The sequence below is a fragment of the Halichoerus grypus genome, chromosome 1, assembly GCF_964656455.1.
Source record: "Halichoerus grypus chromosome 1, mHalGry1.hap1.1, whole genome shotgun sequence".
Taxonomy (NCBI): domain Eukaryota; kingdom Metazoa; phylum Chordata; class Mammalia; order Carnivora; family Phocidae; genus Halichoerus; species Halichoerus grypus.
In genome coordinates, this window is record NC_135712.1 from 197757694 (window position 1) to 197778459 (window position 20766).

Consider the following 20766-nt stretch of genomic DNA (forward strand, 5'->3'; position numbering starts at 1 on the left):
GGCAGAGGGGACAGAAGCCCAGGCCTCCCACTCCCGGTCTGCCAGGTGACCCCACAGTTCTCAGAGAGTTCACAGCCGAGGCTCCAGGGAGGGTGGAGGACAAAGCTGCCTCTGTCCGGCCACTAGACAGCCCTGCCCAGCAGCTTTCTTCACAGGCCTTGTGCCTAGCTGCTCGTTCGCCTCTGCCTTTGTCTTCCAGTCCCCGGCCAAGGGGACACTCTCTCTGGCCCATCCATTCCCACTCCTCCCAAACACAGAAGGAGGTGCCAGCAGCTGGAACCTGGGTCTTCCTGGCCTTGCCCTGCTGCTCACCCCTCCCTCTTAGACCTCAGTTTACCCATCTGTATCCTGAGGTCCTAGACTTCCAGACTTGCAAGGCCAGGATGGTTTCCTGCAGCTAGAAGCACCCCTTTGGGGCATGCCCACCCCTGGGTCTAGTGCAGATCTTCCTTGTCCTCCCCACATTCCCACTGGGCAGACCGGCTGGGCAAATGACAGGCCTCAGAGTCTGATGGGTTCTTTGGGTGCTGGTGGGGCCACTGAGGATTCAGTTGGCACCATGCATCGATCCGAGTGGATGATCCTGGGCAGATGAATTAGGGGCTTGTTGTCCTGAAGGGGCTGCATTTCCTGTGAGGATTCACCCAGGTGCCTTTGAAAGATGAGCTCTCTCGGAACGTTTAAAACAGGGCAAGGTTTGCAAACACCTGAGTTAGCTGACCCCCCACTGATGTCCATAGCCCCCAGGCGAGAGGCCCCGTGGACTTAGCTGAGGGGGCATTCAGAGAGGCTTCCCAGAGGAGGGGGCTGGGGGGCAGCGTTGGGGCTGTGGAGGGTGTAACGGAGACCAGCTGGTGGGAGAAGGGGGCGGGGGTCTGGAACATGGGTCTGGAACCTGCTCCAGCGTGTGGTTAGTCTGTGTAGCAGTCGACTCCCAGCTCCACCAATTACTCTGTGCCTCAGTGGCCTTGTCTGTGAAATGGGGACAACAACTAGGGCTTGTGAAGGTTCAATACACTGGATGGCCGTCAAGCAGCCCCCAAAGCTGGGCACCGAGGAGGAGGCCCACCTGGAGGGGGAGCCCAAACATAGCATCGCCTCCCCCGAGCACAGCACTCTCACTTCGAAGTTCATGGCTCTTCAGACCAAGGGCCCTCACGGTGTTCGCCAGTGTGGCTGGGCACCAGGTCCTGTTTGCACAGTTTGTTTGCACGGCAAACACTGCACGCGGACGCAGTGAAGACAAGTGCCGGCCCCGGTGGCCACTGGGTTCTCGCACTCATGGAGAGAGAGCCTGGAGCCGGGCATGCCGAACATTGCCCTTCCCTCCCCACAGTGCATTGAGGGGAACCTGAGGTGCAGAGAAGGGCTGGGCCAGCTCAGGAGCACCCAGCTGGGAGGGGCGTGGAGATCACCAACCCCCTAGCTCTGGGAACCCCTTGTGTGCTGACCTCTCTGAAGTTTTCCTGGCCAAATGTGGGAACTTTCCTCGGAGGGCTCAGGAGAGCCTGGGAATGATGGGAGAGAAGGGGTCCCCTCTGGCATGTGTCCCCAGCATGGGCATGTCCTTGGTGCACACATGTCCCTGGTATGTGCCTGTCCTCTGTGTGGCTTCAGCGTGTGCAAGGCCTCCACGCCCAAGCACTGTTTGTTTATGTATGCTTCCGACGTATGCTACCGAAGATTTAAGGGCACTTACAGAGATACATAAAATTCAAGAAGAGCCTATAAATTGGAAGTAGGAGAAAAATAAAAGAAAAACGAGGGGAAGGACAAAGATGGGGTTGGGAGGCGCTGACGCGGGATGTGGATGAGCTAGCCCGGCACGGCTGTGCTCCCTCGTACCCTTGCTTGCACACTCACCGTGGGCAGGCTCCCGCTCGGCTCCGCACCCACTGCCTTATCAGTGCCTGACGCTTGAGCACGGTGACCCTCCTAGGGACCTGATCCAGAAGCCACTGTCAGTCAGACGTGTCCTTACCCCACCAGACCCAGCGCCCTCACTGTTAGGAGCCTCTCCAGGGCCATGTCCATCAGGAGGATTTAGGGCCACAATCTTCAGGTAGCCCCAACCTTCTGGGACCAGAGAAGCTTCACTGCTTAGAACATTTCAGATGGCTGCAGACCACCTTTTGAGGTACGGATGGAAACCCACAGAGCTTCACCCAGGTGACATCCCGTGACAGCCGATGGACCCATCTGGGTTTCGGTGTTTTCTCTGTGAGCCTAAGTGTGAGGCCCGGCGAGGTCCAGAGCAGCTTCCTGGGCCCTGGGCCTGAATGTGGTGAGGTCGGTGTGTGTGTGAGCTGGTCTGCAAGGCCTGGCATGTGCACCTGGACCTACAATGTGTGCCCAGGGCTGGGGTAGGACCCTGCGATGACCTTGCCCCCACACGGGCCCTTGATAGCATGGGAGGCCACGGCCCACCTCCCGGCCTTACTTCTGCCTCTGTCTTTCTCCCCCATACCTGGCTCTCATGTTTTCACAAAAGCAACTGGCCGGAGGGCCTCTCTTTGTGATCACTGCTGTCACTATTCGGTGACATCTTCAGGAGCAAGTGTCAGGAGCAAAAGGCAGCTTTCCAGCCTGCAAGGCCTGGAAAGTCCGGCCCCGCAGGACAGCGTGGGGCAGGGAGATCTCTCAGGGCCTTGGGAGCGGCCCTGGAAGGAGGCCCCACGAGAAGCCAGCGGCGCCTTGCATTTGACCTTTCCTCATTGAGGAACACCCCCGCAGGGCCTGGCTGAGGCGGCTCAAGGCTGTGCGGATGCTAAAGGCCAAGGCTCATGCCAAGCCAAGCGGCTGGTAAAGAGCAGGGCCAGGATTCGGGCCACAGCTTTTCAGCCATTCTCAGCTGCAAGTGGAAGGGGCTCCGGGGACGGGAAGGGCTCCCCTTTGGACAGATTCTGACTCTTTGCCACTTCAGTTTCCTCACCTGTGAGATAAGAAGCTGCCTGGCTGCTGAGCACCTCCTGGTGCCCTTGTCACAGGTCAGGGAGGGGGATGGATAAAGAAAAATCAGGTGAACCTGCACCCCCCTCCCCAGGAAGCCTGCCTGGGGACTCTCAGGACAAGGTCAGTTTCTGGTCATTCTGGGGTCCCTGAGAGACCTGTCCCAGACCCTGAAGAGGGTTGTGCCCCCTGCTGGAAGGGTAGAATGGAGGTGATGTTGGCAGAGGAAGCAGGCCTAGTCCTTTGCTCCGTGCCTCAGGCCCAGCCTCAAACCCATCTCATGAGGGTGATTATGGGGGTAAGTTTCTGCCACTCTAGACTGAGGGACAGTCACTTAGATGAGATCTCCATAACAGCCAGAGCCGTGAAATGATTAGGAATCCTCCCTGGGCCGCCGAGGGTCTGCTGGAGCCCCTACCCACCCTGACTCCCAGAGCCCTGCACCCTGGCCTGCCAGGACTCTCACCCACAAGAGGCAGGAGGTAGGGCCTCATAGGTCCCAAGACAGGCTCAGGGGGTGAAGGGACTGAAGAGGCCAGATGGCAGGCCGGTGACCAGGCCCTGTGTAGGAGAAAAGGGCCATGCGCCCAGCTCTGAGGGCAGGGTCCACATCTAAGGCCATGCTGGGCCAGGGCTCCTCAAGGTGGTGACCCAGGCTCGGGGGTGGGAGTGGGGGTGGGGGTTTCTGGGACCCTAGGGCCTGGAACTGATGACTGGAGCCTGAGAGAAGCCCAGTGTCATGGACTCCTCCACCCCCAGCCTCATCTCCAGCCCATTTATTTCTCCAGCTGCCAGAGCCTTGGTTTCTTCAGCTGTAAAATGGGGACGATAACCATGCCTGCCTTTGGGGATTGTTCTGACTCAGTGGGTGAAGCGCTGAGCCCTGTCTCACCACCTGGAGGGGAGGGCCTGTCATCGCTGCTGTCTCCAAGCTGAGAGGCTGAGGAGTCCTGGGGGAAGGAAGGCAGGGCCCATGGGGTGGGGAGGCAGCCGGAGAGAGCTGAGGCAGGGTGGGTGGCAAGAGGGCCCAGACGCTGGCACAAACAACCTGTTTCCCATAAACACAGGCACCCACACCAGCCGCACGAGTTGGGAAGCGCGGGTGTGTTTACTCGCACTCCCCCGTGCCGGCTGGTGTGCTGGGCACAGCTTCCCTCCCAGCTGCCTCAACAGCCGGTGGCTCCCAGCTCAGGGCTGGGAGCCAGCAGGGGCCCCGGATCTGCCTGCAGTTCCATTTACCTCGGGCTCCAGTCCCCCACTCCTGACGCTACCCTGGACTAAATCCAGAGGACAGGGGCCCTAAGAGTCTCCTCTGGTGTCCACATGGCTGGGCCGTGAAACGCTCCCCTGCTCTTCAAGAGCACCTGAGTAGACACAGGCCTGGAGGCTGGAACTGCCAGTGACCCATGCCTTGTGTTTGGGCAACAGGTGTCCCTCTAGTAAGGTCCAGGCCCCCTCCATCCCCACAACCCAGCTGCTTTCTCAGTGAGCGCTTTCCACTGGGGTGTGGACAGCGTCCAGACACCTGGGCACACCCAGAACTAATGGGTGCACGGTACAGGTGGGTGGGGTTGTAGGGGCCCTGGTGCCCCATGGGCCCTAGGATGCTGGGGCTCCAGGTTTCCAGCCCTCCACTCTGTGAGCACTTTGTCTGGGCTGGGCAGTGGCAGCCGTGGGAGGTTCATGCATCATCTCCATGAGGTCAGGGCAGATTCTTGGCTGGGAAGGAGTCTCCGTGGCACTGCATCACCCTTTGGAGATACACAGGTACCCAGTGCCGACATGGGCAGTCAGGGACGTTGGAGTGTGCCCTCCCAGCCCCCATGGACTTGGCCGTTTGGCATTGTCACCTCTGTGGTAGCGAGACAGCCCCCTACCCTGTCAGATTCCTTTCTCACCTCCCACCTATCCCCAGACTATGCTTGACTACCAAGGGAGCCAGAACCTAGGGGAGAAAGTCACAGACTACAAGCTTTGCATAGGCGCACAGCTGTGGGAATGCTGCTTTCTAGTGACAGCAGCTTAGAGTCCAGCAGCTGTGCAGGGTGTCCATGAGTGAATTCCTGCTCAGCACCCCTGACGTCTGGGCTTGCATGCTTCCTGTGACAGGGAGCTCCCTAGCTATCCAGGCAGTGTTCCCAGGGCTTGGGAGCCTGGAGTGTGGGAAAGTTCCTCCAGTTTCCCCTGAGCTGGAAAATGGCCCTGTCCTCACGGGCGCCATCAGGAACCTCAGAGTTGTGCCCTCAGGAACCTTGGAGAAAGGATTTGTGCTTGGAGCTGGGTGGAGCAATGCCCCTCCAGGACTGCTCTCACCTGAAATACATAGGCCTTAACGCAGAGGCCTTGTTCCAAGTCAAGTCTGGAATAATGGATGGATAATCAGGATTACCATGGTTTTAAAGTCAGCTTAGAAATTCACGTCTGTTTCAGAGGCCGAAGACGGACCACACCCAGGAATGGGCCCCCCGAACACAGCCTGTCTTTGTGGCTCAGGCCTTGCCCTGGGGCGCATGCGCGGCCTCACAGAGGTGGGGTCTGCGTGGGGGCAAGTGCAGGGAGGGCCACGCAGACTGGCCCTAACTCAGCTGGGAGGATTTGGTTTATTGTTTTGTGTTGGGTTTTGTGTCTTTTGAAAAACAAGAGACTGAGCCTTTTTATGACATAGATTTTACAGCGTAACGAGGCAGCGTAATTTCCCATTCTCAGCAGCAAGTGCACTTTTTACACTAATTGCATAATTAGACATAATGTACTAATTGCAGTAATGGATGACAGTCAACTAAACTTTAACTTTAAAAACAGGGAGGCGTTGCTGGGGGTGGTGACGGGGGCTTTGTGCCCCTGTGAGTTTTTCGAAGGGGAGTGTGCCGGTGAGAGCCCCTAGCAGCTGCCTCTGGGGGGCCGAGGGGTCACTGAGCCACCAGGGCCCTCTCACCTTATGATCTAGGCCACACTGTCCCTCCCCTGAGCCTCCTGGGTATCTACCTCCCTTTCTGCTCAGAATCTGTCCGCCAGCCTCCCTTCTGCCCTGCACAAGCCCCTGTGCTCGTGCTGCTGAGGAGCCCACTGACTTTCCCTCCTCCCGGCCTCTGCACCTGCCACTCCTCCTGCCCACTCCCTTATCCCCCGGCCGCCCCCAAGTCCGGCAGACTCCCACCCAGCCTTTCAGGCTCTCCCCTTTCTTTTCCTGGACGGCCCCCTCCCAAGCAGACCAGCCCCATCCCCCCTGTCTCCTGCCTACCTCTCCCTGCTGCCACCCCTCTGCCCTTAGCAGTCTGAAAGGACATCTGTCCCCTCTGGATGGTGAGTCCCAGGAGGACAAGGACAAGATCTGGTCCATTTCTGCTGCGCCAGGCTTAAGAGGGCCCCGAAGCCTGTGGCATGAACGTGGCATGCCCTCATGGAAATGTAAGGATGTGGGGGTGGGGGTGGGGAGGAAGCGGAGCAATTGATGGGCCACCGACCCAGGAGGGCCACATCCTGACCTGCTCCTGGAGGCCAGGCCAGGAGCCCTCCTCCCTGCCCCGACACTGCCTTCATGTTCTCCATTGTAGCCCACACAGGGCCGCATTGTCCTGGCCTGGGTGGTGTCTGTGACTTCCTCTAAACAGGGGTTCGTTCCAGGAAATCCCTATTCAGTATGAATGTTAATCATGTGGCAGCCAGCTTCATAATGTACAAACCCTGCTTGTGACATGACACCATAGACAGCTAACTATGGAGCCCACCCACCACAGGATAGTGGCAGGGTGGCATGGCCACATGAGAACTGCCATGACAGCTGGGGAACGTCAGCAGCTGGGGAACATGCGAGCGAGTGGCACGTAATCCCTGCCCGTACACTGACCGTGTGCTCTGAGGGTCCCTTGCCCTTACTCTACATAAGTCCCGCACTGGGTAGGCAAGGGAGGGGCTCCACCCCGGCCCCGGGGAGCTGTCGGTCACACACATAGACCAGGGCCTGGCGTGTCTCCAAAGCTGGGTTAGGGTTTTTCAGCACGCACTGTGGGACAGTCCCCCTCGTGCCGTCAGGAGCTGGGCTGTGGAGCTCAGCAAAAGCCCAGGAGCCGCAGCCTGTCCTGGATCTGTCCTGGGTGCTCTCAGTGGGAGGGGACCACAGGGCACCCAGCTACTCCCTCCATCCTGTGGTCTTCAAGGGTGATTAGCAGCTACGTCAGTACCCTTGATTTTCCCCACAAAGGCAGGGGAAGGAGTAAGGGCAGAAGCCCCGAGCCCAGCTTTGCCCTGACTGCCTGGGGTCCCTGATCTAATCACTACCAGTCTCCCCCACCTCCTGTCCCAGCTCAGGGTCCCTAAGCCACCGTGAGCCCCCTGTCGTCCTACCCAAGGCGCTCCTGATCCCTGGCACAGGTGTATTCCATTCCAGCAGCTGACCCCTGTCTCCAGTCCCCACCCCTGTGGCCTTTCCAGTGCTTGCCCTGTGGGCCAGCCTAGGGGGGCCCAGCCCACCATCTCTGGCCCACTTGCTGCTCTCCCTCCAGGGGCCTGTTGGGCATGAAGTTAGGACCCCCACTAGCGGCTCCTTTCAAGACCAGGGACCGGACACTAAGACACGACTGGCATAGAGGGGGCTTATTGGAGAACAGCAAATCCCCTGGGGTTGTATTGTGGGGCTCCGCTCACACAGTCCTGCCTGTGCCCTGCCCAGTAACCTGGGTGGTGGGAGGGGCCAGGGTGCTGGGCACCCGGCTAGCGGAACACCCAGCTCGGCCTGAGCCTGTGAGGACACCGCCAGCCGCAGGGCCCAGCCTGTGTCAGATCTTCCTCGTTCCATTTTCTTTCTGATTTAATTTTCCAGAGATTAGGGCCCGTTCACCTTCGCTGCGGGAGAGGAGCCTCACACGAGTCTGTTTTACTCCTAGGGCTGGGTGCTTGGTTAGCTGATCAGGCTGATTCTGCCGGTCCGCCCCTCCTCCCCTCCAGGATGGCTCTCCTGCCTCCCATGGGCCTCAGGCCTTCCGCGTGACCCTGGCCCGCCCCCAAGACCCCCAGCTGATCCCTTGTGCTCCCTTCACCTTCAAGTATGGGCATAAGTGTGGGGAACCCGACTGCACAGAGTGGGACCTGAAGCAGAGGCTTTGGGTCAGACAGATCCGGTTTGAATCTGAGCTCTGCGGTGTAACTCCAGCTCTCTGGCCTTCAGTGGCCTGTCCACTAAATGGGCATGAAGAGTCCCTCTTCGGGTTGTCCAGGAGCAGTGAGGTCAAGTGTGAAAACATCTGCCCCAGGGTAGCCAGAGCCAGCTCTCGGGGAACAGGGTCGTTCCTGGGGCCTCCATCCTCCCTCTTCCCGACTTTGCCCTCCTCTGCTTCCCCTCCTCACCTTCCTTTTCCTCTCCTTTTCCCACACCTTCCTCCTCTCTCTGGGCAGGTTGGGTGCTGGCTCAGAGCTAGGCCCCACTGCCGCCGGCTTTCTGGGACTTGGCAACGTGCCTCTCCAGTCTGACGGGGTGCTGTCCAGGTCACTGGTCCTGGGGCCTGTTGTCTCCTGTGGTGGCTGTCTTTGTTCCCAGGTACCTCAGAACTCGACCCCACTCCTAGTCAGGACTCTTGGGAGCTGTGGGGATGAGGCTGGCTCCATCCGCGCCTGTGTGTATCCCTGTGCTTCCTGTCCAAGGTCGCCATTCTTCCACGTGTCCTCTAGGTTCACCTCCTCTTTATGTGGAGCCACCCAGGGACGCAGGGGGGCTGGGCAGAGGTTCTGGGGCCTCCACAAGCCCTGGAAATCCTTAGGCCGAAAGGCTGGCTGGAAATGTTGCTTAACTAAAGAATCACTAGAGCTGAGAGAGGGTTGGGGTTGGGGTTGGGACCAGCACCTGGTGGTGGTGGGGGGAACAGGGAGGGAGGTGAGGAGATAAGGGGAGAGATGGAGGGACAGTTCTCCATAACTGATGGGAGGAGGTGCCCTCAAGGGGAGGAGGCCATAGGTATCTGGTACAAGGGAGGGGGAGCCAGGGACTCCTGGGAACGAGGGGCTGCAAGTTGCCTCCTGAATTACTGTCCCTTGGGGTCTCAGCCACCCCCATTCTCCCTGTTCCCCCACCCCACCCCTCCCCTACATGCTCCCCTGGCTCCAGCCAGCTTGTCTGCTAGTCTGCTGGCCTGTCCCACTACTATTCACCATCTCTGTGGAATGGAGCCCCTGCCTCCCCCTCCCCCATCACGGCTGGTGTCCAACTGCGACAACCTGTAGACCAGCTCCCTGTGCAGTGGTGGGGGCCTCAGAGGCTGCGCTCTTGTGGGAGCTGTTGGGTTTTTCCAATGAGCTTGCTGGGCCAAGGACAGCAGCGGGCGTGCAGTCCTGCTGCGGTGGCTGAGTGTACCCGGTGCTCATGCCCCTGGACCCGGTGTACCCCCAGCCTGTCTGTTGCATCCGAGCTGGCCCCAGGGACCAGAGCTAGAGGCTGGGGCTTTAGGAGAGCCAGCCCTGGGCATGCTGTCTGCCCTGGGCTCTCCCAGGCTTCCTGCTGGGCCTGTAGGTAGAAAGCACCTCCTCAGACAACATCAATGGAGAGATGACCTATCTCCCAGGGCGGAACCATCTGCTGAACTCTATCCCTCAGATCTCCCTGGGACACAGGGTCCGGCTCATGGCCCACCCCGGGGGACGGGCAGTTGGAACAGGTCCAAGGGAATGTTGAGAGGGGTGAGGCACTTGGGATAGAAGGAACGAGGGCTATTTTGTCTCAGGGGCTCTTTTGGGATTGGGGGACAGGCTTGGCTGGTAGCTTGACCAGCCCCTGCAGTCCTGGGATTTAGCCCTCATCTCCCCAGAAACACCTTCTAGCCCATTTTACTATCTTTGCTCTAGGAAGGATTTAGAAAGTCAGGGAAGGGTGGAAGGGAAGCAGGGACAGCATGAGCAAAAGTGCGGTAGTGGGCATCAGGATGGGCTGGGGACCCAGAAGCCTGCAGGGGCATGCCAGGTCAATGGGCTGGAGAGATCTCAAATGCTGGCACCAGGGCCGAGCAGAGGGGTATCTTAGAGGTCCTTAGGACAGGAAGAAAGTGTGGCAGATAGAGCCCCAGACTCCAAGGGGTAACACAGCTGCAAGCAGGAATACAAGAGTCAGACCGAGGTCTAGCTGGTCCCAGAGCTCTGCTCTTGAACATGGAATTGGGCATATGCATTTGCCAAGGGTCCATTACACAAGGGCCCCATACTTCGGGCGAGTGGGAAGAGAGCTGGCCTTGGCTATACTGTTATCAGTGGCATCCCTGTGTCTAGTTCCCCCTGTTGTAGCCTCCAGGGCTCAGGCTGAGGTGTTGGAGACAAGGACAGTGTGGCGGGAGAGGGGCTGCCCAGGGAGGCCTGGGAGGAGGGTGGGGCTGGAGGTGGGCCAACCCCAGGAGACCGAAGCTGTCTGCCCAGGAGTGGGAGCCAATGGCTTCGGATCCTTAGTGTGCAGGTCCAGCAGGGAGAGTGGAGGCAGGGAGGGACTGTGATTCCTTCTACAGAATTCTGGTGATCCTCAACAATAGCAGTGGCGAGAATAGCATGGGCTCTTTGCAGTTCTCCCTCAGCCTGCAAAGTGGGGACTGCTGTTCTCTCGTTTAATCCATCAGAGACTGAGGTTCGGAGATAAGGTGACTCTTGGCAGGGTGCCTGCTTTCAAGCCCTTACGCCACCTTTCAGAGCCCTGGGGTATGACCCTGCCACCTGGAAACCCACTCCCTCTGTGGCCCCTGAGCCCTGGCCCAGTCACCATGCCAGTTTGCAAGGGGTACCCTGGACCCAGTGGGGAGGAACTCCCGGGCTCCCGGAGGAGAGTTGTCAGGAGGCTGCTGTGATCAGGGGCTGCCACTGCTATGGACAGCCCTGTTTGGGACACCTGGGAATGACCTTGACAGGGGAGTCAGGTGTGGGAACTTCATCCCCTGCCCTGAGAAGCCAGGCAGCTGCGCCCCCTGCTGGTGCAAGTGGGCCAAGGGTGCACTCGGCCGAGGCTTCGGCCAGTGTAGCTGAGATGGGGCCTCAACCCGTGCAGGCCAGCGGCCCATGCTTGGGAAACGGTGTATTTTTAAAGTCCTGAAACCTGGGGGGCGCAGTCGGTTAAGCGATCGACTCTTGGTTTTAGCTTGGGTTGTGATCTCAGGGTCGTGAGATCAAGTCCCATGTAGGGCTCCGCACTCAGCGCACAAAATCATCTTGAGATTCTCTCTCCCTCTGCCCCTCCCGCTCATGCTCTCTAAATAAATAAATAAATAACCAAACAAACAAATAAATCTTTAAAGTCCTGAAACCTGGGAAGGAGAGGTCTGGGAGGATGGAGGACCTGGCTTTGCCACTCAGAGTCCCGTAGCCTTGACCTGTCCTTTCTTGTTTCTGAGCTTCAGTTTGCCCCAACAGAGGGCACTGGGCTCCAGGCTCCCCACATTTCCCAGTGACCCCTCCCCCCCCAGGCTCAGGCCCCTGCTTGACCTCGTCTCCATCGCCACCTCCCATCTGGGGGCCTCTACCTTGAGGCATGACCCAGGGAGCCCAGGGAGCAGCCTGGCCCTGGTGCCCACTTGGGGCCCCCATCCTCCCTGCCCTGCGTCCGGGTCTCGCGCCTCACCCTCTAATCGCCACTGCTCTGTGGGAAGGAGCGAATTCACCACAAATTATTTTGTTCTGAGAGAAGGACAAAAAGAAAAGCTGGGAGGGATGGGGGGGCGGCAGGAGGAGGAGACTGCCTGAGCCGGCTTTGTGTGGTACTTTAACCCTTGGACTGCTGGGCGCAGGCTGGGCGGCAGGGCCGGGGCTCGGGCATTCCTGGTCCCCCACGTCCTCCCCCCTCTGCTGCTGGAGGCCTTATCTCCCCCACGTCTCGCTGTCACTCTCCCGACCTTATCTCGCCTGCCTGTCTGTCTTTCATCAGCTGCCTCTCCCACCTCCTTATCTCGTCCTCATCACCTCTTCTCTCTGTCTGTCTGCATCCCTCCGTTTCTGCACAGCCCGATGGCACGGCCCCATGGTAGCAGTTCAGTGGTGGCATGTGACCTCGGTGAAGGAGTCAGCTTGGGGAACAGACCTCCTGGGGTCATCTGGACGGACACAGGCAGGGTTGTATGATGCACACACTCATGCATATACACACACCCAAGACCCTAGCCTGGAACAAAGAGGCCCACTGAACTCGCTTCTGTGACTCACATAGAAGCCCTAGACTTCATCTAGAGGCCCTAATCCCACCCCACCCCCAACACGCAGGCACATGCACGCAGATGGGTGTGTGTTGAGCCATAACACACGCACTCACACATGCAGATGCAGACTGTCAGCTTTACACCCCCACGTGCGCGTGTGCACAGACCCGGTCCCCAAGGAGGACAGAGGGGCCGATTTGCCCTCCCCACATGCCTTTTTCCCTGGTCACTGCCCCCATCTTCTGTGCCCTGAATGACAGAGGAGCCCCTAGGGGTGCCCGGAGTTCCCACTACAGTTTCTGTAAGTGCCCTGGGGCAGCACCAGCCCAAAGGGGTATGGATGCCTGAGTCCGTGAGGAGCGGTGGCTAGGTGTTTCTGATGCACGTGTGGGTGTGTCGGTGTGTGTAGTGAGTGTGACAGTGTCTTCGTGTCATCAGGCTTGTGGTATGCAGTGTGTGCTTATCGGTTCCATCTGCCCCCACACGCACACCCTGCCTCCTCGCCAGCCCACCCTTCCGCGTCTGCTGCTCTCAGCCGCTCCGAACTCGTCAGGGGGGTGTTGCTCACGGCTCCTGGAGGAGGAATCACCCCCGAGTCCAGAGACGGCGGTGGCAAGCCCGTCCCACCAACCGCAGCCAGGGCAAGCTGTGGAATCTGTGACAGGAGCCTTCCTTCAAGTTCAGGAGGGCACTGGGCCCAGCCCGCAGACATCCATGCTCTCGTAGTTGGCCAGAGCCAGAGTTGGGGCGGGGCCACGGGCTGGACCGTACTGGGCAGAGAGGATATGCAAGGGGGTGGCTGTGGCATGGGAACGTGGGACCGCCTCAGCCTCACCGCTGGCTTCTGCTTCCTTCTAGATCTACAAGGACAACCGGAATTTGTTCGAGGTGCAGGAGAACGAGCCTCAGAAGTTGGTGGAAAAGGTGGCAGGAGACATTGAGAGCCTGCTGGACAGGAAGGTGCAGGCCCTGAAGGTAGGTGCAGTTGTGCGGGTTGAGGGCAGGCCAGGCGGAGGGGCCCTGCACCGCCCGGGCAGCGTCCCGGCCCGGCGTGAACGCACGTGAATTCAGGCCAGGCCGTCGCTGGCAGGGCAGTGCCCACCTGGATGTGGGCAGCTAGGACAGGAGCAGATGGTTTTATCAGAGGGAGGCTCCATCTGGGGTCTTGGGGGCCTTACGTGGGCATGAAGGTGGGGCACGGGCAGTCTTGGAGTCCTCTGATTCCTCTTTACAGAGGGTGGACTGCAGCTCTGGTGGGAGGGGGTGTGGAGTGGCCCTGCATGCCCCACGGAGCATGCTGGAGCCCTGTGATGCTAGGGGTCGAAGCCCCTGCTCTGCCCATGACCTTGAATGTCTCTCTGCCTCCCTCTGAGTCTAGTCTCCCCCTCTAATCTTGGAGAGGTTTTGCCTATCAGCTCCAGGATGCTGCCATTCTGTGGGTTGGCAGACCCTGCTAGGCTGCCCTGACCAGTTGTACGAAGCCAGCAGACCCCACCCCAGGGAGTGCAGGTGCGGGGCGTGGGGATGGGGCCTCTGGAGCTGCAAGGTGCCCTGGGGGGTTGTGCAGTAAGTGAGGGACAGTGCCCAACCTGCCCCCGGTTCAGAGGCACGGCTGCCTCGGCCCCAGTCCCAGCCTGTGCCAAAAAGAGGAGTCCGGTCAAAAGGAAAGAAGTAGTGATACGCATGACATGGATGAACTTGAAAACATTCTACTAAGTGAAAGAAGCTAGCCACAAAAGACCACCTATTGTGTGATCCCATTTCTGTGAAATGTCCAGAATAGGCAAATCCATAGAAATGGGAAGTACATTAGTGGTTGCCTAGGGCTGAAAGGGAGGGGGGAAGGGAGGGGGATAAGGAGTGTCTGCTAATGGGTACAGGGTTCCTTTTAGGGGTGATGAAAATATTCTAAAATTAGATTGTGGTGATGGTTGCACAACTCGAATGTGCTAAAAAAACCCCACAACACTGAATTATATACTTTATGTGGGTAAATTCTGTAGTATGTGAATTGTGTCTCAGTGAAACTAGTTACAAAAAAGGATGAGCAAGTCCACACAAGCCGTACCCAGGCTCAGGCCAGGGGCCTGGCTGGGTCAGATCAGGGTAGTCACCTAGCCTAAACACCCACCACTTCTAGGCCCCAGGAGAGAACTAGGACCCCCTTCCCCAGGAGCTGGGCCCTGCTGTCCCCCTGAGGTCCCCTTCTTATTCTGTGTGACCTGGAATCATAGACTAGGGAGAGACTGGCCTCCTGGGACCAGAGGCCCAGAGGCGTGGACCCTGAGGGCTTCCCACCCAGTGTGGATCCAGATGACCCAGAGCTGGGCTCAGTCCAGCCCAGCCTGACTTTCAGGATCTCCTGGTCACAGATGGGCAGACAATTAGAGAAAGGACCTGCCATGGGAAGGAGGCAAAGCCCAGCCTTTAGCTGGGACAGCAGTCCCTGGGGGGTCCAAGAGTGTCTCCCGTGATGGTGAGAAACACTCTGCTGCCCCATCCACCCAGCACATCATGTCCCCTCCTTGCTTTTCCTAGGACTGGGCCTGACCTGGGTGCTCTCCCCTCCTTTCCTTTCTCTCTTTGTCTCTATCTGTCCCATTCATTCCAGATCCTCATTCGCCCACTACTTCCTTGCTTTGCTCCACTTTACAAAGTGCAGGCCTCCAGCCCTGAACTTGAGTTGAAACCGTCTGATAAATTTGGGAAGAGGCATCCTTTGGGCCTTCAGGCCTGCTGCCCACCCCAGCTTTAGGACCAGTCATCTCAGTGAGGGGTGCTGAGTGGTGACAATGACAGATGCCTGACCTGCCCTCCACACGTGGAGCCCCCTGCCCATCCTCTCTGGGCACTACAGTGCTGGGGTCCCTCCCCAAGCTCCTCTACCCCCACTCCTAGACAACTAATCCACCTTGACAGCTTGGCAGGGAGGGGAGAGCCCAAGGCCTGGGTTCTGATCCCAACCCTCTACCTGCACCCCCCTATGCTGTACCCCGCCCCATGAGGCAGGGCAGATGGCTTTCTCCTTCCCCCCGCATCTGCAGCCTAGCCCATGGCCTGGTCCACCGTTGGCGCCAAATACAAATTACTCTCAACAGAAGAATGATGGAAAGAGCACTCGCTGATTGGGCACTCACCACGTGCGTGTCTGTCACAGGCCACTCCCACAGCAGCCGTGTGAGGGAGGCCCACTTCACAGAGGGGAGGGACACTGAGACTCGGACGTGCCTCAGGCCAGGATGTGAACCCAGGTCACTCTGATGCGAGGCCAGGCCCTTGACTCCCCACGTGATTCCCGAGGTAGGCGCAGAGCCCACGGCCCTTGCCTTCCCAGCGCCCTGCTGGCCCACAAGCTTCCCCCTGCTGCAGCGCCTCTGGCTCTCAGCCCACAGGATGCTTCTGTCCATATCCCCAGAGGAAGCAGAGGACAACCATCCTTCCCCTGCCTTGGTCCTAATTGTTCAGGATGAGCTTTGGTCTTAATTGTGTTTTAAATTTGCTTTTAATCAAGTTCTGGCCCTTCTCTCCTTTCCCACATTTGTTTGCAGCCTGAGTGCATATGGAGGGAGGGATGTGGGGGGCTGGACCCCTCACCCCCCACTCCATTGTTCCTCTCTCCCTGGACCCCATCCAGTAATCCAATTTAAATCCTCTTGCTCTGGTCTGGAATTTTAATTTGGGGCTTGCAAAGAGGGATCTGAGCAACGCAGGACGGAAGTTCATGGTCTCATTTAATCAGGGACAATCAGATGTTTGTTTCGAGTTTCTCCGAGCTGCACAAGGTGATTTATGGGGCCAAGAGTCAGGCAGGAGTAGGCCAGGTCAGGGGCCTTGCAGCACAGGCAGCCAGCATTCCCAAGTCCAGGAAACCTGCTGGGCCTCAGCTTTGGACACACAGAGGGGAGCTGTCTTGTGACTTATACTGCCCAGGGAGAGGGGTCCCTGAGCCAGGGCCCACTTTCTAAGGGTCCTGAGTCCCAGGAGTGGGGGAGGGGAGGTGCCTGAGTTCTTACAGCACAGTGGAGGCAGAGAGGGACCCAAATCAGGACTCTGCTGTGCTCCCTGCTGGGCCCTTGACCCACAGCCCCTCCCTTGGAAAGGTCCTTTCTTCCTGGCTGTCCTTCTTCCTCCGCGAGTCATCCAGCTGTCTAACGGCCTGCTGCATGCCCGGCGGTGCTGGGGGGACACGGGGAGAACAGGCCCTGTGCCTGCCCTCATAGAGCACTCGGTCTAGTCCCGTCCCAGGCCTCAGTATCCTCCTCTGTAAAATAGGGACATGAAACCATCCCTGCCCAGTACTTTCAGTCTCACAGCTCCAGGAGCCATCATTTATAAAGGCCACAAAGAAAAACCAGTGTCCCCAAAGCCTGTGCCACCATCCCTGGCACCTCTACTGTGTGGCTTAGGGGAGAGGCCGCGGGAGGAGACACAGCCTGGATGCCGTGATGCGTGACCCCAGGGCGGGGGCTTCCAGCCCCCTCTCAGGGGCGAGGCCGTGGCCACTGTGGCTTAGTTGTCTCGGTTCCCGGAGAATGGGAAGCCCAAGGCCAGAGCACTGAGGGACATGCACGTGGCTAGAAGCCCGCTCTTGGGGAGACCCTCTTACCTCCAACCTTAAACAAGCCAGAGGCCGTGGAGAGGCCTGGTTTTGGGGATCCAGGATCTAGAGACCCTGGCCCTTAAGCTCTGCCCTTCCTACGTGCCATGTTCCCCATGCTCCACCTCAGGTGCCTCCCATTGTCCCCAGGGCCAAGACCTTTCCAGATGCTGTGCTTTTGTACCTTTGTCTTCATGCAGTGTTTTTAAAACTGCTTGAACATTGGAGTCACTTGAGGAGCTTTTAAATCGTGATGCCCAGGCCCCAACCCAAACCAAATACCTCAGATTCCCCAGGGGTGGGCCTGGGCTTCAATATTTTTCAGTGCTCCTCAGATGATTCTGCGTAGATTCAGAGGTCAGAACATTTCCCTTAAAATGGGCAAAAATAATTCCCTCCCTTGGTTATTGGCCTCTTTCTTAGGGCCTGCCAAGTGCCCAGCCTAAGATTTGCCAGAACACTCCAGATGTCTCCAGATCCTCTCTACAACCCAAGGGTATCTTATCCCCATTTTACACTTGAGGAAATTGAGCCCCAGAGAGGTTAAGCCACTGGCCCCAGGTCTCACACCAAACTCAGGCTTTAGATCTGGGCAGTTGAGCTTCAGACCCCACACACTGCCCCCCAGTGCCACTCTGCTCTGTGCTATCACATGGCATTGACTGTCTGCAGGGGGGGCAGGGCTGAGGGAAGAAGGGATGGGGCTCTGGCCTCCTCTGACAGAGGCTTGCTCTGAGATGACCTAGTGACCTTGGGCAAGTCCCTGCCCCCATAGGTTCTTCCTTGGGCAGTGGAGACAGACACTGAGCACCCCTCCCAGCCCAGCCCCGTGAGGCCCAGATGGATGGGACAGGGGGTGGTGCAGCTGCAGCCTTGGATCTGGGGGGGGGCTCCAGTGGGCAGCATTCCCACCCTCCATCGCCTCTCTGGAGAGCGAGCATCATTTAAAGAGTAAAATTAAAAACCCTTCTGCACACAGCCGCCCTGCTTTTGCTGCTAATGGCCACTTAACCCAATTAAACTGGTGCATTGTTGGGAGTGTGGCCAGGTCTGTTCAGGAACTGGGCTCGGGACTGGGTGCTCAGAGGAACAGGAGGAATGAGCCAGGGAGGGGGCTGAGGAGTCCCCCTGAGCTGTGGGGCGGACCACCCCCCTGTCAGGAGGGCGCGCATTGCACCTAGCTCCCGCTCATTTGCTTCTTTCTTTCCAAGGCTTCATCGAAGGGAGGGTTCCTCAGTGTCGGCACGACTGACATTTTGAGCAGGATAATTCTTTGTTGTGGGGGCTGCTGTGTGTGTTGTAGGATGCTGAGCAGCATCCTTGCCCTCTACCCACTAGATGCCGGGAGAACACCACTCCCTGAGCTGTAACAACCACAAATGTCTCCAAATCTTGCCAAATGTCCCCTGGGGGCAAAGCCCTACCACACCCCCGGTTGAGAGCCACTGGTCTAATGGGAGAGATGCAGCCCATGGAGAATAGAAGGCCCAGAAGCAGGGGACATGGGGACCTCAGAGAGGTGCAGATGGAACGGGGTAGCCCCAGCAGGAGGAAGATCCCTTCAGCTTAAGAGGGTAAAAGTGAGCTTGGGGCTGCCTGGAGGAGGCAGCAAGGATTGGGGGGGGGGCATTCTGCGCTGAGACAGCTAGAGGCCGGTTCAGACCTAGATCCACACATGCACCGATCGCTGGGGGTCAGATGAGCAGATCAGCCCTAAAGGGAGAAGGCCTGGAGGAGGCCTGGCCCAGAGTGGGAGCCTCAAGAACATTCATAGAACAAGTGCAAGGACCGTGGCTCTGCTTTCTGGCTGGAGGTCAGCCGCTGGGATCCGACTGCAGACTGGGGAAGCTCTAGAAGGCACCGTCATGGAGGACAGACAGGGCAGGGGATTCTGTAGCGTGGGCTGCCTCCGCCCACCCTTCTCGGCGCAATTAAAAGGTGTTTATGTGGGGCCGGCGGTGGCTTCTGCCTCCCCTGCATTACGAACATTAAGAGATCTTGACCCTTCCACTTTCCCGCTCTTGAAAGGAGGCTCAGGCACGTGGAGCCGATTAGGCGCACGCGTGGGCACCAGGGGCCTGAGCAGCCTGTTCTCCCGGATTGCGACGTTTACAGCTGATTATTCTCCCCTCACCCAGACAGCGCTGCTCCTTCCTGGCAAGGGGCCAGTGCCACCCAGAGGAGCCACCTGGGGCCCCCAGGGATGGGCGGAGCGCTGAATGAGTGAATGGGCTCCTTGTGCGGGAACCCTTGGGGACCCCCACCTCCCACAGGGAGGCGGCCAGAGAGCCGGCCAGCGAGGAAACAAGGGCGGGAACCCGGGCGGCAGTGAGCACTTGGGAGAGACGAGGCAGCGTGCGGTGGCAGAGAGGGACCACTCAGGAACAGGGCTCGGTGGGAGCTCCTCTGAGGAGGTGGCCTGAACGTGTGCGGGAGGGAAGGTGAGCTGCTGTGCGCTCCCCGCACACACCCACGGGTCCTGGGAGTCAGCATGAGGCTTGGGCCAAGGCACGCTGCTCCCAGCAACTGGTGGAAGTGTTCGTGGGGACGGCCTCACCTGTCCGCATCCCCACCAGCTGGCCAAGACTCCCGAGGCCCCTCGAAGGCCTCCAGGCTCCGCTGGCCTCCCCGGGGAATGAAGAGGGAGCCGGCGCAGGTAGGGCGTGGCCACAGGATCCTCAGGGGAAGCATCGTTCCTCCCCTTCTCCTACCTGCCCTATAGCTAGCTGGTGGTGGTCAGATGAGGGCCTGGCTCGGCCTGTCAGGCCTCAGGAAGGGCTGAGCTGTGTGTTTGGGCTGGGCTTTCCTGGTCCCTGGGATTGCCCTTGTAGAGCAGGCCCCTCTTCTGGCTCCTCCTCCAAGGTATAGTGGCCTCGAGAAGGGTCAGAAGAGCTGTGGTCATGCCCCAGCATCTGCTAGCCAAAGGGTCTGGGGGCCTGGGGTGTAACACCCCCGAAGTCCACAGAGCCTGGTGGGTCAGCCTTACACCCACCCGCCCTGCTGCTGAGCTCTCCCTCGTGGCTGCAGGTCAGAGGAAACTAAAGGGCCATTGTCACACCAGGAAGCTTGGCATCCTGTTTGCCCTGACCAGCATGAACCACCTCCTGTGGGGACACCTTCGCCGAGGCACCCCAGGCCCAGATCTCCCTCCAAGAGGGGGTGTCAGCCTCGCCTGCCCAGTGGCCCTGCTCATGAGGCCAGGTGCATCCCCAGAGCGCTGTTCAGCCTCTCTGTGATTCACCTGCTCACTCGGTCATTCAGCAGACTTGCCCGCTGCCCTGGCCCTAGGTGTGGAGCCAGCCTCCACTCACTGTAGAGCAGAATTACCGTTTTACAGATGAGGAAACAGAGGTGCAGAGACAATGCGAGCCCCGGCTACTGCGTGGCTAAAACAGGGTCACGATTCCCCCTGCTCACCCTGGCTCCTGAGCCTGTGTGCCTGCCCCTCCCAGAGCTCCCGAGGATTGGGAGGAAGCCGAGCCACGCTGGCTGGGGCAAAGAGGAAGCCCCAGGTCGGGGAAGGAGACGAGGCTCTGCCCATCAGAGGGCAGAGCACAAACAAGGGCCTCCGGGCAAGACCTCGGTTGGGGGACACAGGACAGCTATAGAGGGTCGCTGGGGTGAAGAGGCCCACGAATGCAGGCTGGAAGCCACTGCCCTGAGTCCCCTTCTTGATGCCTCTGCACGCTGACCACCACAGGAGGGGGAATCTGGGCCATGGGGGTGGGGGGTCAGCCGGATGCAGACGCACTGGATTCCACTCCCCAGAGAAGCCTGCACTGAGGGGGGATCCTCTCCTGCTTCTGCCCCCCTCCTTGGGGGTCCTAGCTGGCCACGTGGGGCAGATGCTGGGGTTTGGAGGAAAAGGACCTGTAGATGCCACAGGGACAAACCATTCTAATTCAGGATCAGAGAAGTGAGAAATTTAATTGAGTTTTAATAGCTTCTGGCCCTTTGTTCTGAAATCCTCAAGTACGAGGGCTGGGGGAGGGAGAGTGCATCTAAGGCATGGCGAGCCCGTGGCCCAGCTAGTCCCCGTCCTCTTGGACCCCAGACTTGGAGGAGACCCAC

At 59.0% G+C, this 20766-nt stretch overlaps 1 protein-coding gene across 7 annotated transcripts in view; it reads left to right on the top strand.

Moving 5' to 3' along the window:
* CACNA2D2 (calcium voltage-gated channel auxiliary subunit alpha2delta 2) overlaps positions 1 to 20766 on the top strand; it is a 141532-nt gene that overhangs the window by 59580 nt on the left and 61186 nt on the right. For all 7 annotated transcript variants that reach the window (XM_078077781.1, XM_078077775.1, XM_078077779.1 and 4 more), the window contains exon 3: positions 12957 to 13073. In XM_078077781.1, the coding sequence (XP_077933907.1) occupies positions 12957 to 13073 (117 nt within the window). The remainder of the gene's footprint in view (positions 1 to 12956; positions 13074 to 20766) is intronic.